This window comes from Trachemys scripta, chromosome 4 (assembly GCF_013100865.1).
Source record: "Trachemys scripta elegans isolate TJP31775 chromosome 4, CAS_Tse_1.0, whole genome shotgun sequence".
Taxonomy (NCBI): domain Eukaryota; kingdom Metazoa; phylum Chordata; order Testudines; family Emydidae; genus Trachemys; species Trachemys scripta.
In genome coordinates, this window is record NC_048301.1 from 20,461,818 (window position 1) to 20,475,592 (window position 13,775).

The 13,775-nt window shown below is 39.9% G+C and overlaps 1 protein-coding gene across 5 annotated transcripts in view; it reads right to left on the reverse strand.

The window, feature by feature from the left end:
• KLC1 (kinesin light chain 1) overlaps positions 1-13,775 on the reverse strand; it is a 97,501-nt gene that overhangs the window by 24,835 nt on the left and 58,891 nt on the right. For 3 of the 5 annotated variants that reach the window (XM_034767887.1, XM_034767881.1, XM_034767883.1), the window contains one exon: positions 12,254-13,742. The exons of the other annotated variants lie outside the window; for them this stretch is intronic. In XM_034767887.1, the coding sequence (XP_034623778.1) occupies positions 13,677-13,742 (66 nt within the window). In that variant the 3' untranslated portion in view covers positions 12,254-13,676. Of the gene's footprint in view, positions 1-12,253; positions 13,743-13,775 lie in introns of those variants that run through there. 5 annotated transcript variants of the gene reach the window in all.

A 13,775-nucleotide genomic window follows, 5' to 3' on the forward strand; every position in this document is an offset into this window, starting at 1 on the left:
TTTTTCAGAATCACTGTTTCCCAGGATACAGTTTCCCAAGCTGTAAGTAACCTTTGTCCGGTTTGTCCTCGTCCGTCCCTCTACGAACGCAAGTCGATGCCAGATCATTCTGTTTTGTTGTGAGCATGTTCTTTCCATTTCTGGCCAAAGAGTCTTGTCATGAGATCAGCCCACTGTTTTCCCCATCTGCCCAGCAATCACTTCTGGTTTCTGGGGATCTAGTCATTGATGCGGGTTGTCTACCTGTTGTCTTGCCTGTGGACTATCTGACCTGCCCATCTCCACTTTGCATCGTACATCGCCTGTACTACATCGGTCACCTCTGTACACCTTCTGATCTCATTTGGTATATGATCATGGAGCGATAGCACATTTACCTTTCCATTGCTCTCCGGGTGACAGCGAATTTTTCTTCCTCCACTTTTGTTGTTGACCAGCTTTCCGCTTCATATATCATTGCTGGCAGAACAGGGGAGTTAAACAGTTCTTTCTTTTTTTTCCCATGGGCAGCTCATCATCCGTTAGAGACATCTTTATTTTGTTGAAACTTGCCCACCCTGCCTTTCTCCTCCTACTGCATTCCCCTTCGAGTGAGTTGTCTCTGTTCAGCTGCTGACCCAGATAAATATATTTATCGACCTCCTTGATTACTTTCCCATTTATAGTGATGATTCTTGCTGCACAATGCTCATTCCGTATCCTCTTCATCTTCAACATGTTCACTTCCAACCTGATATCATGCAAAAGTATTTGCAGTTGCTGCAATTTGCTCTCCAGTTCTGCATCCTTTGCCAATATTACACAATTGTTAGCAAAGAGAAAATGTGTTAGATGTTCTTCATCAATTCTGATTCCTTCTTCGCAGTTCAATTTCTTGAACAGCGACTCCAGTACTGCTGCAAACAGCTTGATGAGATTGTATTGCCTTATCTGATTCCTCTACATATAGTAGTAATGCAGGGGACGTTGAATAATGTAATCTCTGTTGAACAACTGCGGTTAATTTCTTCTAGCAGTACCTTTTGGGTCAATTCCAGTTGTGTTGAGCGCATTGAGCAGAGCGTTAATCTCCACTGAGTTAAATGCCTCTTTGTTGTTGACAAATGCAATACAGAATGGTACTTCGTATTCCTTGTATTTTTCCATGAGCTGCCGAACTGAGTGGATGTGGTCAATTGTCGCATACCCTGAGCAGAAACCAGCTTGTTCTCTGCTTTCATACATTTTAAGATCCTTCTTAATCCGATTGAGTATGACACTGGTGAAGACCTTATACACTTGAGAAGAGTGTGATCAAACAGTAGTTGCTCAATTCTTCTGCGTTGTGTTTCTTCATCAGCCTGTAAATATGGCCTCCATTCTTTGTTCCTACATTTATACATTTAAATTTAGCTACATTACAATGCATATTTTTTCCTTGAACATAATTTACCAAGCAATCCAGATCACTCTGGATCAGTGGTCTGTCCTTTTCATTATTTACTACTCCCCCAATTTTTGTGTCACGTGCAAACTTTATCAGTGATGATTTTATGTTTTCTTCCAGATCATTGATAAAAATGTTAAATAAGCTAGGGCCAACAGATCCCTGCAGGACCCTTGTAGAAACATAGCTGTTTCATGATGATTTCCTGTTTACAATTTAAATTTTGAGACCTGTCAGTTAGTAAGCTTTTAATCCATTTAATGTGTGCCATGTTAATTTTATATCTTTGTAATATTTTAGTCAAAATATCGTGCGGGTATCAAGTCAAAAGCCTTATGAAAGTCTAAGTATATTACATCAACAGTCCAGTAGAACCTCAGTTACAAACACTTAGGTTATGAACAACCTCCATTCCCAAAGACAACTCCCACCTGTTTATGCTCTCTGTATGTGTGTATATATATCTCCTCAATATTTATTCCACTCTATATGCATCCGAAGAAGTGGGCTGTAGTCCATGAAAGCTTATGCTCTAATAAATTTGTTAGTCTCTAAGGTGCCACAAATACTCCTGTTCTTTTTTCTGAAATGTTCGTAACTCTGAACAAAATATTATGGTTCTTTCAAGAGTTTACAACCAAACATTAACTTAATACAGCTTTGAAACTTTACTATGCAGAAGAATGCTTTTAACCATCTTAATTTAAATGAAACAAGCACAGAAACAGCTCCCTTACCTTGTCAAATTTTTTAAACTTTCCCTTGTTTTTTTTAGTAGTTTACCACTGTACTGTATTTGCAATTTTTTTTTTACTCTGCTGCTGCTTGAGTGCAAAATTCCTGTTCCAAATGAGGTGTGCGGTTGACTGGTCTGTTCATAACTCTGAGGTTCTGCTAATTATCTTTATCAATCCAACTTGTGATCTTATACAAAATATATCAAGTTAGTTTGACAGGCTCTATTTTCAAGAAGCCCATGTTGATTGGCATTAATTACATTACCCTCCTTTAATTCTTAATAAAGAATTAAATTCTTTGTATTAGTTGTTCCATTATCTTGCCTAGGATCAATGTCAGACTGAAAGGCCTATAACTACCTGTGTCACCCCATTTACCCTTTTTAAGTACTGGCTCAATATGAGCTTTCTTCCACTCTTCCGGAACTTCCCTAGTGCGCCAAGACATTGAAAATGATCATTAATGAGCTAGTGAGTTTCTTAGCCAGCTCTCTTAATACTCTTGGATGCAAGTTATCTGGACTTGCTGATTTAAAAATGTCTAAGAGTAGCTGCTGTTGCTCTTTCTGTTCCACTAATATTTCATGAGGAATTGTAGTCATATTAACATGTGTATTTTGGGGGAAAACAGAACAGTAATATTTATGCCTTTTCTGTATTAGTAAGAATAATTCTATCATTTCCATCTAGTAATGGACCAATATCGTTGTCCTTAACTCTGCTGGCCACAGATTTCTCCTTATGTCCTTTTGCTTCCTATTAATGTTCCCTTTTTCCTTCCATTTGTTTGTTTATTAAGCTATATGGCTATATTTATATACCCTTCACTTCCTCTCTAAACCGGGCTGGTTATGGCTGCCTTCCTCAATTTTTGGGATGACTTAGGTAAAAATCTGTGAAGTGTTCTTAACTGATTCCCAGTTATAACTCACATTTTTCTGAGTTAGTTCTTCTTCACAACTTATCTGGCTAATAATTATTTTCAGCTTTGTGAAATGGGCCATTTTAAAGCACCGAATATATATATCAGTGGCCTTGACTTCATACTGTGTGCACATTATAAATGTGATCAATTAAGTGTAAGTGCTTTTAAGCTAGGCCTGCACAACATGCAGCCCACGGTGGGGGTGAGTATGTGGGCTCACTGTGCAGCCCGCATGGGGTGAGTAGGCAAGCTAATGGCCAGTTGGCTGGTGAAGGGGCCAGTGTCAGGCTGGACGCTGGAGAGTGAGGGTGAGCTAGTGGCAGCAGCAGAAGGTAAGAGGCCAGGCAAGTGAGCTGGCAGTGGGGAAGGGGAAGGGCAGGTGAGCTGGGGGCGGGGGCACAGGGCAAGTGGGAGAGGGAAATGGCAGAATGCCCCCTGATAGTCCCAAATGTTCAGGTAACTGCCCAGGGTGGTAAAGAAAATTGGGTCATTAAGGCTTGACAGCCTCTGGGGGAATCACTGCTAATCCCAGGACCAGACAGGCTGCTGTGTTTGGATCAGGGGTTTATATGGCTGTCATCACTGCAGGAACTGCTTCCATGGAAAAGCCATGTTAGGAGGACCCTTAAATGTATATTTAACTTCTTTCTATCTTGCAGTCAGAAGAAGCTGGCCCCAGAAGCACACAGCCAGCTCTCTGGACTCAATCCCACCACACTTTGGGACCCTGTGCAGCTGAGTCTGTCCCCAGCAGTGCAAAGGCAAAGTGAGGACAGGATCAAATGTCCATCTCCGTATTAGAGAAGAGAGAACTATGACCTACTACACATAAATCCAAACCACTTTGTTAGCTGAAGAGTTAAGCTGTACATTTTAGAGGAGCCCAGTTAGCCCATCAACAAATCTCACTTACATATACTCGACAACTTCCCTAAAAACCCAAAGGCAGAACAGTCTAGAAATGAACAGTTCAGGGATCTAACCCTGCAGCCATATCATTCTTCCCTGTTCCTCACCATCCCCCTGCCCTGCCCCCAAGAATCCTAGCCACATCCCTGCCAAAACAGCTGTGGGCCAAAAAGGAAGGTTGGGGAGGGGGTGATACTTTATTAAGAATTTTTCAATTAAAGCAAACACTTGTATGTATGGGGGAAGAGCTGGGGATCACAAAGACCTGTGTCATGTTTATAACATTGACTCTGTAACTTATTTAAACTGCCCTTTTGCTGAGCCTTGGCTCTGTGGCAAGGGCTGCTCTGCAGAGGAAGAGGTGGGGCCCTGGAATGTTTCAGCGGGGCAGCACGGGAAGGAGGGTTTGTTTCTGGGGGGCAGGTGGCACTGGGGGTGGTGGTGGTGGTGTTTTGTAGGGCTTTCAAGATCATTTTCTTCCAAGTTATCATTGACTCAGAAACAGAGAATAGCATTTTTCACCATATTATTTCCCCTCCTCTTTTGCCCAAGCAGTCATTCAAAAATAGATTACTATTAATTTTAATATTCCAATCATGGGCATCATCCCACCAGATTTCAGTAATACCAATTAGATCAAATTTATTCTCATAAATGAGCAATTCCAATCCCTCCTCTTTGTTACTCTGGCTCCCAGAATTTCTTCTCTTCATGGCTTTTGGTTCCTTGATTTTTGTTCTCAACATCTCTCACTTGTACTGACTGCTTAGATCTTCCGTTTTGTTATTAATTTATTACCCTCCTCGAGCCAGCCTGTCCCTGAGAATATAAACACGGCCATAGTGGGTCAGACCAATGGTCCAGCTAGTCCAATATATCTTTCTGAACATCCAAATACAGTAACTCATCACTGAACATTGTAGTTATGTTCCTGAAAAATGCAACTTTAAACAAAATGTTAAGCAAATCCAATTTCCCCATAAGAATTAATGTAAATAGGGGGAATAAGGTTCCAGGGAAAAAAAAAATTTTGCCAGACAAAAGGCATTTGTTTAAAACTTATCTAACAATTTAATACTACAGTCATCATTACTGAGTATGAAACTTGGTTGAGATGGTGGAGTCAGAGTGGAAGACGGTAGATTGTCTGGCTGCTCCTCTTGCTGAACTTTCTGAACTCAAAAAAACATCTAGAGAAAGTGTTTTGCTTTCCCCCTTTTTTTCCCTCTCTTGGTAAATTTCTTTATAGCAAGTCATTAGATGACTAACTCCCCTAATCACTTTGGAGCTGCGTTCCTTGTCGGGATTGTCATCACTTTCAATTATTTGGAAAGCTTCAGAAAGATGTTTCGCAGTCAACTTTGGATGGGTTGGTTCTACTTCTTGGCCCTCTTCTTCCATTGCTCTCGTCACCTCTAGTTGCATCAGATCTTCGTTGGTTAGCTCTTCTGCGTATGATTGCAAAAGTTGTATAATGTTGACTTCTTCCACCTCATCAAAACCTGCTTTCTTGGCCAAGCGGAGGATATCTTTATTCATAGCGGGGACAACATCTTTAAATCCTTTTAAATCATTGACACATTCAGCCCACAACTTCCCCCACACACTATTCATCCATGCCTGAGTAACTTCAGCCCAGGACTCACCAATGTTATTGATGCACTTCAGGATGTTATAGTCACACCAACATTACTGAATCATAGGTTTGCCTTCCCCCCTCGGTGCCTCTGATGAGCTGGTCGAAAGAACAGTGTAAGTAATATGCCTTAAATGCAGCGATGGCTCCTTGGTCCATGGGTTGGATGAGTGATGTGGTGTTAGGTGGCAGAAAGACAACTTGGATGTTTTCACACAGGTAGTCCAGGTTGATTGGATGAGCTGGTGCATTATCAGTAAGCAATAAAATCTTGAAATCAAGATTTTCCTTGGCACAGTATTCCTTCCATGCAGGGACAGTATAGAGAGTCAGCCATTCTGAAAAAAATAGCTCCAGTTATCTGTGCCACCTTATTGGATCTCCAAATGACCGGAAGGTGTTCCTTTGAAAATTCCTTGACAGCGTGTGGTGTTTCAGATTGGTACACTGTCAGTGGTTTCATCTTCATGTCTCTGGCAGCATTACCACCTAGAAGCAAGGTTAGATTGTCTCTTGCTGCTTTAAATCCAGGCGCGGTCTTCTCCACTCTGGAAATGTAAGTCTGCTCAGGCATCCTCTTCCACTACCGGCCCATTTCATCGACATTGAAGACTTGTTTAGGGAAATAGCCATCTTCCTCAATTATCTTCTTGAGATATTCGGGGAATTTTTTAACTGCTGCAGTATCAGCACTAACCGCCTCACCAGACATCTTGATGTTATGCAGGTGGAAGCGCCTCTTGAACCGATCAAACCATCCCTGACTTGCTGTGAAAGCCTCTGTCTGTGATCCTTAACCTTGGTCTCTCTTCAAATAGCCATACAAACTTTTTGCCTTAACTTGCATCACTAGCAAATTTAGAGGTATGTTCCGCTGGTTTTGGGTCCTCTATACACAGTGAGAGAAGATGCTCCATGTTTTCCAGCAAACAACTACTTGATTGACTTATTGTAGTAGCACTAAGCGGTGTTACACACCGAGCACTAGCCCTGATCTTGTCGGCATTATTCCAAATTGTTCTCAGTGGTCGGAGTAAGACCTAGAGCGATGGCAATGTCTACTGCATGCTCACCTGCATCAAAACACTTTAAAATGTCTAATTTAGTACCCAAACTAATGGTTTTCTTGCTGCTAGTGGTACTGTTACCGCTAGGCACTCTATCATCACTTGCTGGACGTTTGACTCCAGCTGGGTGTTTTGATGCTGGGTGATGCTCCTTTGGATGTGCATGCATGTGCTACTCTTTACTTCCTTCATCCTGGAGTGGCTGTGGTCATGCAGCATCGATCAACTGTTGCAAGGGAAAGAATTTGGAAATGTCATTCTCCATGGTAATCTGCTCCCCTACTGGAAGCCCTGTGGGTTTAGGCTAGGACTAGTTAGGGAGGTTCTTACTTTCACAGGAGCCCTGCTGGAGGTCCAAAGGCCTCTCTTCCAGGGTGCCCTGGAAAACTGGCCCTGCTGTATCTCCCCTAGTAACCATGCACTCAGCACCCGGGCAGCACTGCAGCCAATGTAGTAAGAGGAAAATAACATTTGCTGCAGAGCTGTGCCCCTCTCTGCTGTGTGCATGCAGAGGCAGAGAGATGCAACTGGCATAAAAGTGAATGGCAAAGCTCCCGTGGATTTCACAGACTTTCATGGGAGCAGGGCCGAGTTCTGTGCATCTCCACGCCGCTTCTCCCCCTTGCTACAGCAAAGCAGGTGCTGGAATGCTATTCCTGTAACTTGCTTTGGGTAGGCTACCACCTACCACCTCGTGTTCTTACCTCCCTCCAGCAAAGGGGGGAGAACAGATAAAACATTGTTTATTCTGTTGCAAGACAGCAAGGCAGGGCCTCTGCTGTGCATCACCTGCAGCTGCTTTGCAGGCAGCTGGTGGCCTCGCAAGCGCTTGGTGTAGCATCCTATTCCCAAGCAGGGCCGTTGGGCCATAAAGCAACAGTGAATCGCTTTGGGGAGGGGAAGTGTGCACGTGCTATGTGTTTACAAACATTCTGTACAGTACTATAGTTGGGAAGTGCCCCTGCCTTACCCCACACAGGCACAGCCGATGAGGCAGGCAAGGAGGCTGAAGGTGCCATTGTAGGCTAGGAGAAGCACCTTGTGTAGCAACGCGGCAGCTTCCCCTCTGTGCAAGCACAGGCACCAACTTTGCCGGGGGCTCAATCCTCAGCCTGCCCTGTCCCCACTATTAACCCACCTCCTCCCCCTTTACTCCCAATGCCACATCCTCCCCCAGCCCCCTGAACACAGCAAACCATCTGATTGCTGTGGGCAGGAGGCAGGGAAAGGAGGGGGAGGCTGCGTGCCACATCCTCGCTCCTCCCCCCAGCCTCCTGAATGCCCCAAGACAGCTGATTGCCACGGGCAGGCCCTGATCTGCGAGGTGGGGGGAAGTAGGAGAGCTGATATGGGGGCTGCCAACCCACCCTGATACAAGTTGTGCAATATTGTCTTATCAAGTCGCTGCTCTTCTGCAGAATCCTGCAAGCTGTGAACAAAGCAGGCGGCCAAACGATGTTATAGAAGAGCGTTGCTCAACTTTAAACCATCATGTTCTGTAATAGAGGAGGGACGTAACATTGAAAACACATTAAGCAAGAGGACATTAAGTGGGGAGTTATGGTATAGTCCCGGATCTTGCAGGTTACAAGAGTTTATCATTTTCTTGAGCTCTCTGCACCCACAAAAAGAAAAAGTGACGAAAGTTTAAAACAAAAAAATACCTCGTGTTCACAGAGAAGCACTTATACAGTCAAAGTCAATGTTTAAGAGAATTTCTTTACTGTATTTTATTTCATCAGCTATAGCTGTATATAGATAGGGTTCATGTAACTTAAAATTGCATTTATGAACTACACTTTAATTCAATACAAGTTAGGTGGTGTAAAACTCATGAAAAGCAGATCTGTATACAGTGCTACATAGTTATTTTGTTAAGTGTTCCTTACTTTCAGCAGATCATCAGCAATATAGGAACATACTGTAACTCTCCATTGTAAGTCATAGCTGTTCCAGTAGGTTTTTTTTTATGTAATAAATGCACTTTATTTAGGAACTGTCCCTTATTATAGCTTTATTAATCTTTGGGTTTCACAATTGAAGTTTGCTTCTGTACAGGAAAAATACATGACTAAGGGCTTTTTACATGAAAGGTTTACATTCTAAGATGCATAAATACACTCAACTTTATTTTACATAGAACTATTGTAAGACTACATTTAAATATTTTAGTTTTGCACTTTGAAAATAAATGCCAAAAGAGACAGACATATTTTGTTAACAACGTCAAATCAAACCATAGCTCTGTAACAGATACAAAGTAAAAGACATTCAGTGGTAACAGGATATGCTTCTGGAACCAGATTGCTGTTGAAAATTAGAATGGTAGGACAGTTATTCTGTGCACTGTAAAGACACTGGTGTATATAAGAAAAAGTGCATTTATGCTAGTGTTAAGTGTTAAGACAACACAATAGACCTAGTTAGAAAGCCTCACCTTTAACTTCATGACAAGTTCTGCATTTAAATCACAGTGAATTACTGATATTTGTTACAATTAAAGTTTTGTTTTATTTTGAAGCTTTTCAGTTCTTATCCTTCAAGAAAGAACATGGAATTCCTGTTTCTCCTTCAACAGTTGGAAATATACTGTACAGTATTTGAGAGCTAAGAGCAACACAAGCACCCTCAAATCAGTCTTTGAAGGTTTTAAAACTAACTTTTGTACTCTAAATCCAGATTTTTTTTCAGTTGGATTTAAAGGGAAAGGTGACATTACTGCCCTTAAAGATAGAGCCCTGCAAATCTGCTTATCTATGGACCAGATGCAGATACAAATTTTGTATCTGAGCAGGGCTCTACTTAAAAGATGCTCCTGACCTCCATTTTTCTTCCCATCCCAACAGAACCAAAATCATAGTCTATGATTCTATCAGGGTTGGAAGGGACCTCAGGAGGTCATCTAGTCCAACCCCCTGCTCAAAGCAGGACCAATCCCCAGATAGATTTTTGCCCCCCAGATCCCTAATAACTTTAGTGATTTTATAGAATCTGAGCTGTGCATTCTTAATTTGTTAATTTTGTTACACCAGCCTCCAAGTTACATAGGAAAATACTTTTTATAATTTTAAAAAACTTCACAGAGCTTTAAGTTGGAAACAGCGTCTGATGAATACATCGAGATGCTGAAGATTCCTCATTATTATTTTACCAATTTTTAGTATTCTTTTTATATCGAATTGTATGTAGTTCTTAGTCTACTTTGGTTTTGTCAATGTATAACTAATCTGCCATACTTTTACAGTCCTAGGCATCTTCAGTGCTTCAAAACGCAAATGGAGTGTTAACCACTGAATTTTAGCTATTATCTTTTAAATTATTCTATTTCAAAGCAGCCATAACAATTGTATTACACGGATATAAAGAGTTTTGCCACTATCACATAAACCTTCATTTTCTCATCAAGAATGTATATTTTAGGGCTACTGAACTCAGGGTGATGAATGTGTGGGTAACTTTTCATTTAGCTCTACTTTTTAAAAAATAAAACACTACTCACCTCTTCCACTCAAAGTACTGAGACTATAAATTATTTGAAACAAATGTAAACTTTCACAACTTCCCCTCACAAATTAACCATTTACGTTTTAAAGAGAGAATATTTATACCAATGCATTTACAAAAATACATCATCAAAATGCAAAGTCTGTACTATAAAACTAAACTTTACACGTTCATGCTTTCCTTCCAATATTTATTCTTTTGATATAGGCAGACACTTTGTTTACTAAAATGCAATACATACACTTAGCAGCTTTCAGACAAAGTAAGTGACCTGGCTGACAAAAACTAAATTGTACACTTGAACCTATCAAATACTGTAAACATACATTAGATGAAGCACTACATGCACACCCCATTTTAACGATACATACACAACACAACCATAGTTGGTTTTCTCTCATTTTCTAAGTCAATGGAATCCTTTAACTGTACAGATTAACCACTGATACTTCAAGCTTAAACCTTTCTGAATTACTACCACTCATCCTTAAAAAAAAATACAATTAAAATAAATGTCTAAATTAGTTCATCCATAGTTTGTTTTAAATACCTTGCTACCACTAGGGACATTGTTTACAAACAGTAAACTGCTAGTTCAGTCACCCATCTACAAAGGGAGCTTATGAATCACTGCTAAATTTTACCATGATATTTAATTAGATCTTCGATCAAGAACAAATAGTGACAGTACTGCTAGCAACTGGTGCACAACTGACAGAGTCTAGCAAAAAAATTAAAATGGAGGTGTCACATTAACTATTATTTAAAAGTAAACTCAGAAGTCCACTTAAAAACAAATAGATGCATACACTGGCAAAGTAATTTTTTGGATCATTTAAACGAAAGGAAGATTGATGCTAAAATCCACAGAAAAATTACACAGATTTTGCAACTTGGTAAAGAGTGGTTTTGTTTGGGAAGATAGTGTGGGATAGAGAAGAAGGTCAACATTTTAACCTTATCATTCCTTTAAATAATATATAAAGCACGTAAGTCACATTTGTAAGCACAGTACTAATAGTACCACCTACACTATTTTAGTGAGCTATTTAAAAACCGAAAATAATGAGATTCCACCACTACCAGAGTCTGACATACTCTAGCCTTGAATTTAAGACCATTTAATAAAATTTATAGTTAAGCAGGTCTGAATTAAGTTTTAAATATTTAAACAGATTTCTATTTACACAACAAGTTCCAGTTCTCTGAGAGGCTGCAAAAACATTATCTTTCAAATTTGAATTAAAGGCTTAGAAACAAGTTCTTAGATTGCACCAAATATCTAATCTCAAAGTCGCCTTTGGGTCAGAATAGCTACTTTTCTACAAAGTCAGACCTTTATAGATGCTTTTCACATTGGTGAAAGTCACCTTGGAGGTAAAGGGCTTGTAAAAAGTCCTCTGGGCCACTATTACTGTGATAGCTCCTCCCATACCAGCAAAGGCTGAGTTGTAGGGCAGGCCTCTGCACTAGAAATCCTTCATAGTTATTGCAAAAGGGACAGCTGACACAAAGCAGCTGTGGTAGCCCTGTGGCCTGCCCACCAGTTAGCAATGGATACCATCTTCTTACCCCCCCAGCAACTGCTGTTTAGTTCTGGGGCAAAGCTAGTTTACTTCAAGCTTTGTGCAGGGAACTATGAATTCACCAACAAACGTATATGCGATGTTTTACTAAAATAATGTAAAAGCTCTAAAAAAAATTCAAATTTAAGTCCACATTATGACTACATCTATAAAATAGCTGAGCAAACAATTTGTTCTCAAGTTCATCACTGAATTGCACTAGTATGGATTAAAACCACTACACATTAGCAGCATCTTGTCTCAATTTCTGGACTGTTTTTATGGCAAGTACACCATATATACAATTTTCTTCTTTATGGAGATGCTAATGAAGTACCTCACAGTAAACGTAAGTGCATTAAACATATAACTTGTTGCATCACTCATTAAAATAAGCTTTAAAACCAGATGCCAGTTGGTCAAGGAGTTATAACAGTATTAGGTCTAGTGAGTTCTTCACAGCCTGATCAAATACCAAAACTTATTTTTTTTCCTTCCTCTATTTTACCTCAATGTGTGTTAGTCTCATCTTGGATTAGTATTCCAGCTTGTCCCAAAGTTATCCTTTTGTTCTGTATATTTCAATTACTTCCCTATATTCACAAACACATGCACATTTTTACTTTCTCCTTCCACTTGCATGTAAATAACAGTTTTCACTTGTCTACAAAATTCTGTGTGGCATTTTAAATATCACATATTTTACAGAAAAAAAACGAACTGAAAATGTTAGTGTTCACAAGATACTTAAACATTACATACTTAGTCCCAGCAGCAGGCCTGAATACAGACAGCATATCTATTAATTGTATCTAGATTAAAAAAGGATGGCTGATCCAAAATGTGACCTATCTGCCAAATAAGGGCATCTAATGCTTCTGATGGGGCCCTAAATGTATTAAACTTCAGTAGAGAGTTTCAAAAGTATGTCCTCTGCACAGCAGCTATTCCACAGTATAACAGCCTAGCATGCAATCACCTGCTTCATTTGCTCCTGTTGCCATCAACTAATATGGAGAGAGGCAAGAGTTGGAACAAGCATGAAGAAACAATGGAGTAGTTTTAGCCTAAAGAGAACTAAGGGATAAGAATTCCAGTGGAAAGGCAGGAAAAGTGTCAGCAACCTGAGGCACAATATTCTACTGCTCTGGGACAGTTGCATCCCACAGCTTCAATATGCATCTACTGTACAAAATACAGGCCAAAATCTTTGCTATTTCCCCCTGTTCAAATCCCCCTGATTACTGGGCCTTAAGACCTACATCAATAAATAAGGTATGAAATTCATAGTTACAGGTATTGCTATGCATGCCACCTATAGTTCCATTACAACATTTATTATTTAGATCTACTGGTTAAGAATCCAATATTTAAGCTCTACTTTTCAGGCAAGATATCTGAAATTGTGATTCTCAGTCACGTAAGGTAAAGTCGCACCAGTACAGTATACCCCATTCTGAATTTATACAGTAATGCACATAACTGATACTTGTCTCATTCAAGCACTGTATATATTTTCTGCTACATATTTAATCTGTTTTCAAATATCAATATAGAGAACCCTTTATACTCCTTAGCATTTTGGTATGTTTTATAGGTATTTCTATTTTTTCAGTTTTCAGCTGCTGTGATATTCAGATCTCTTAACAGAAATCAACATAAGTAGCATGAATGACAGCAGTGCAATGAGCAATATATATCTATATAGTTTCTCTTCAGAAGAAAATATCCACTAATACTATGTTTTAAAATGTCACTACTATTTTAGAAAAGTAAAAACAGCAGTCCATTGCAAAAGAGTCTACAAATTAGATGTTCCTATAGAGAGTGATAAGGAACCAAAGCTTTGAGAGTCTCAGTGCTTCTTTATTCACAAAGGAATTTTAGCTAGTTTCTCTCCAAGAACTTCAATGTGCCAAATCAGTGTGACTGGCACTCAGAGCCCTTGAGTCTGTCAGACAATTATTTCGTTCCTGTATGAAAAAAAAAATGAAAAAAAAAATATT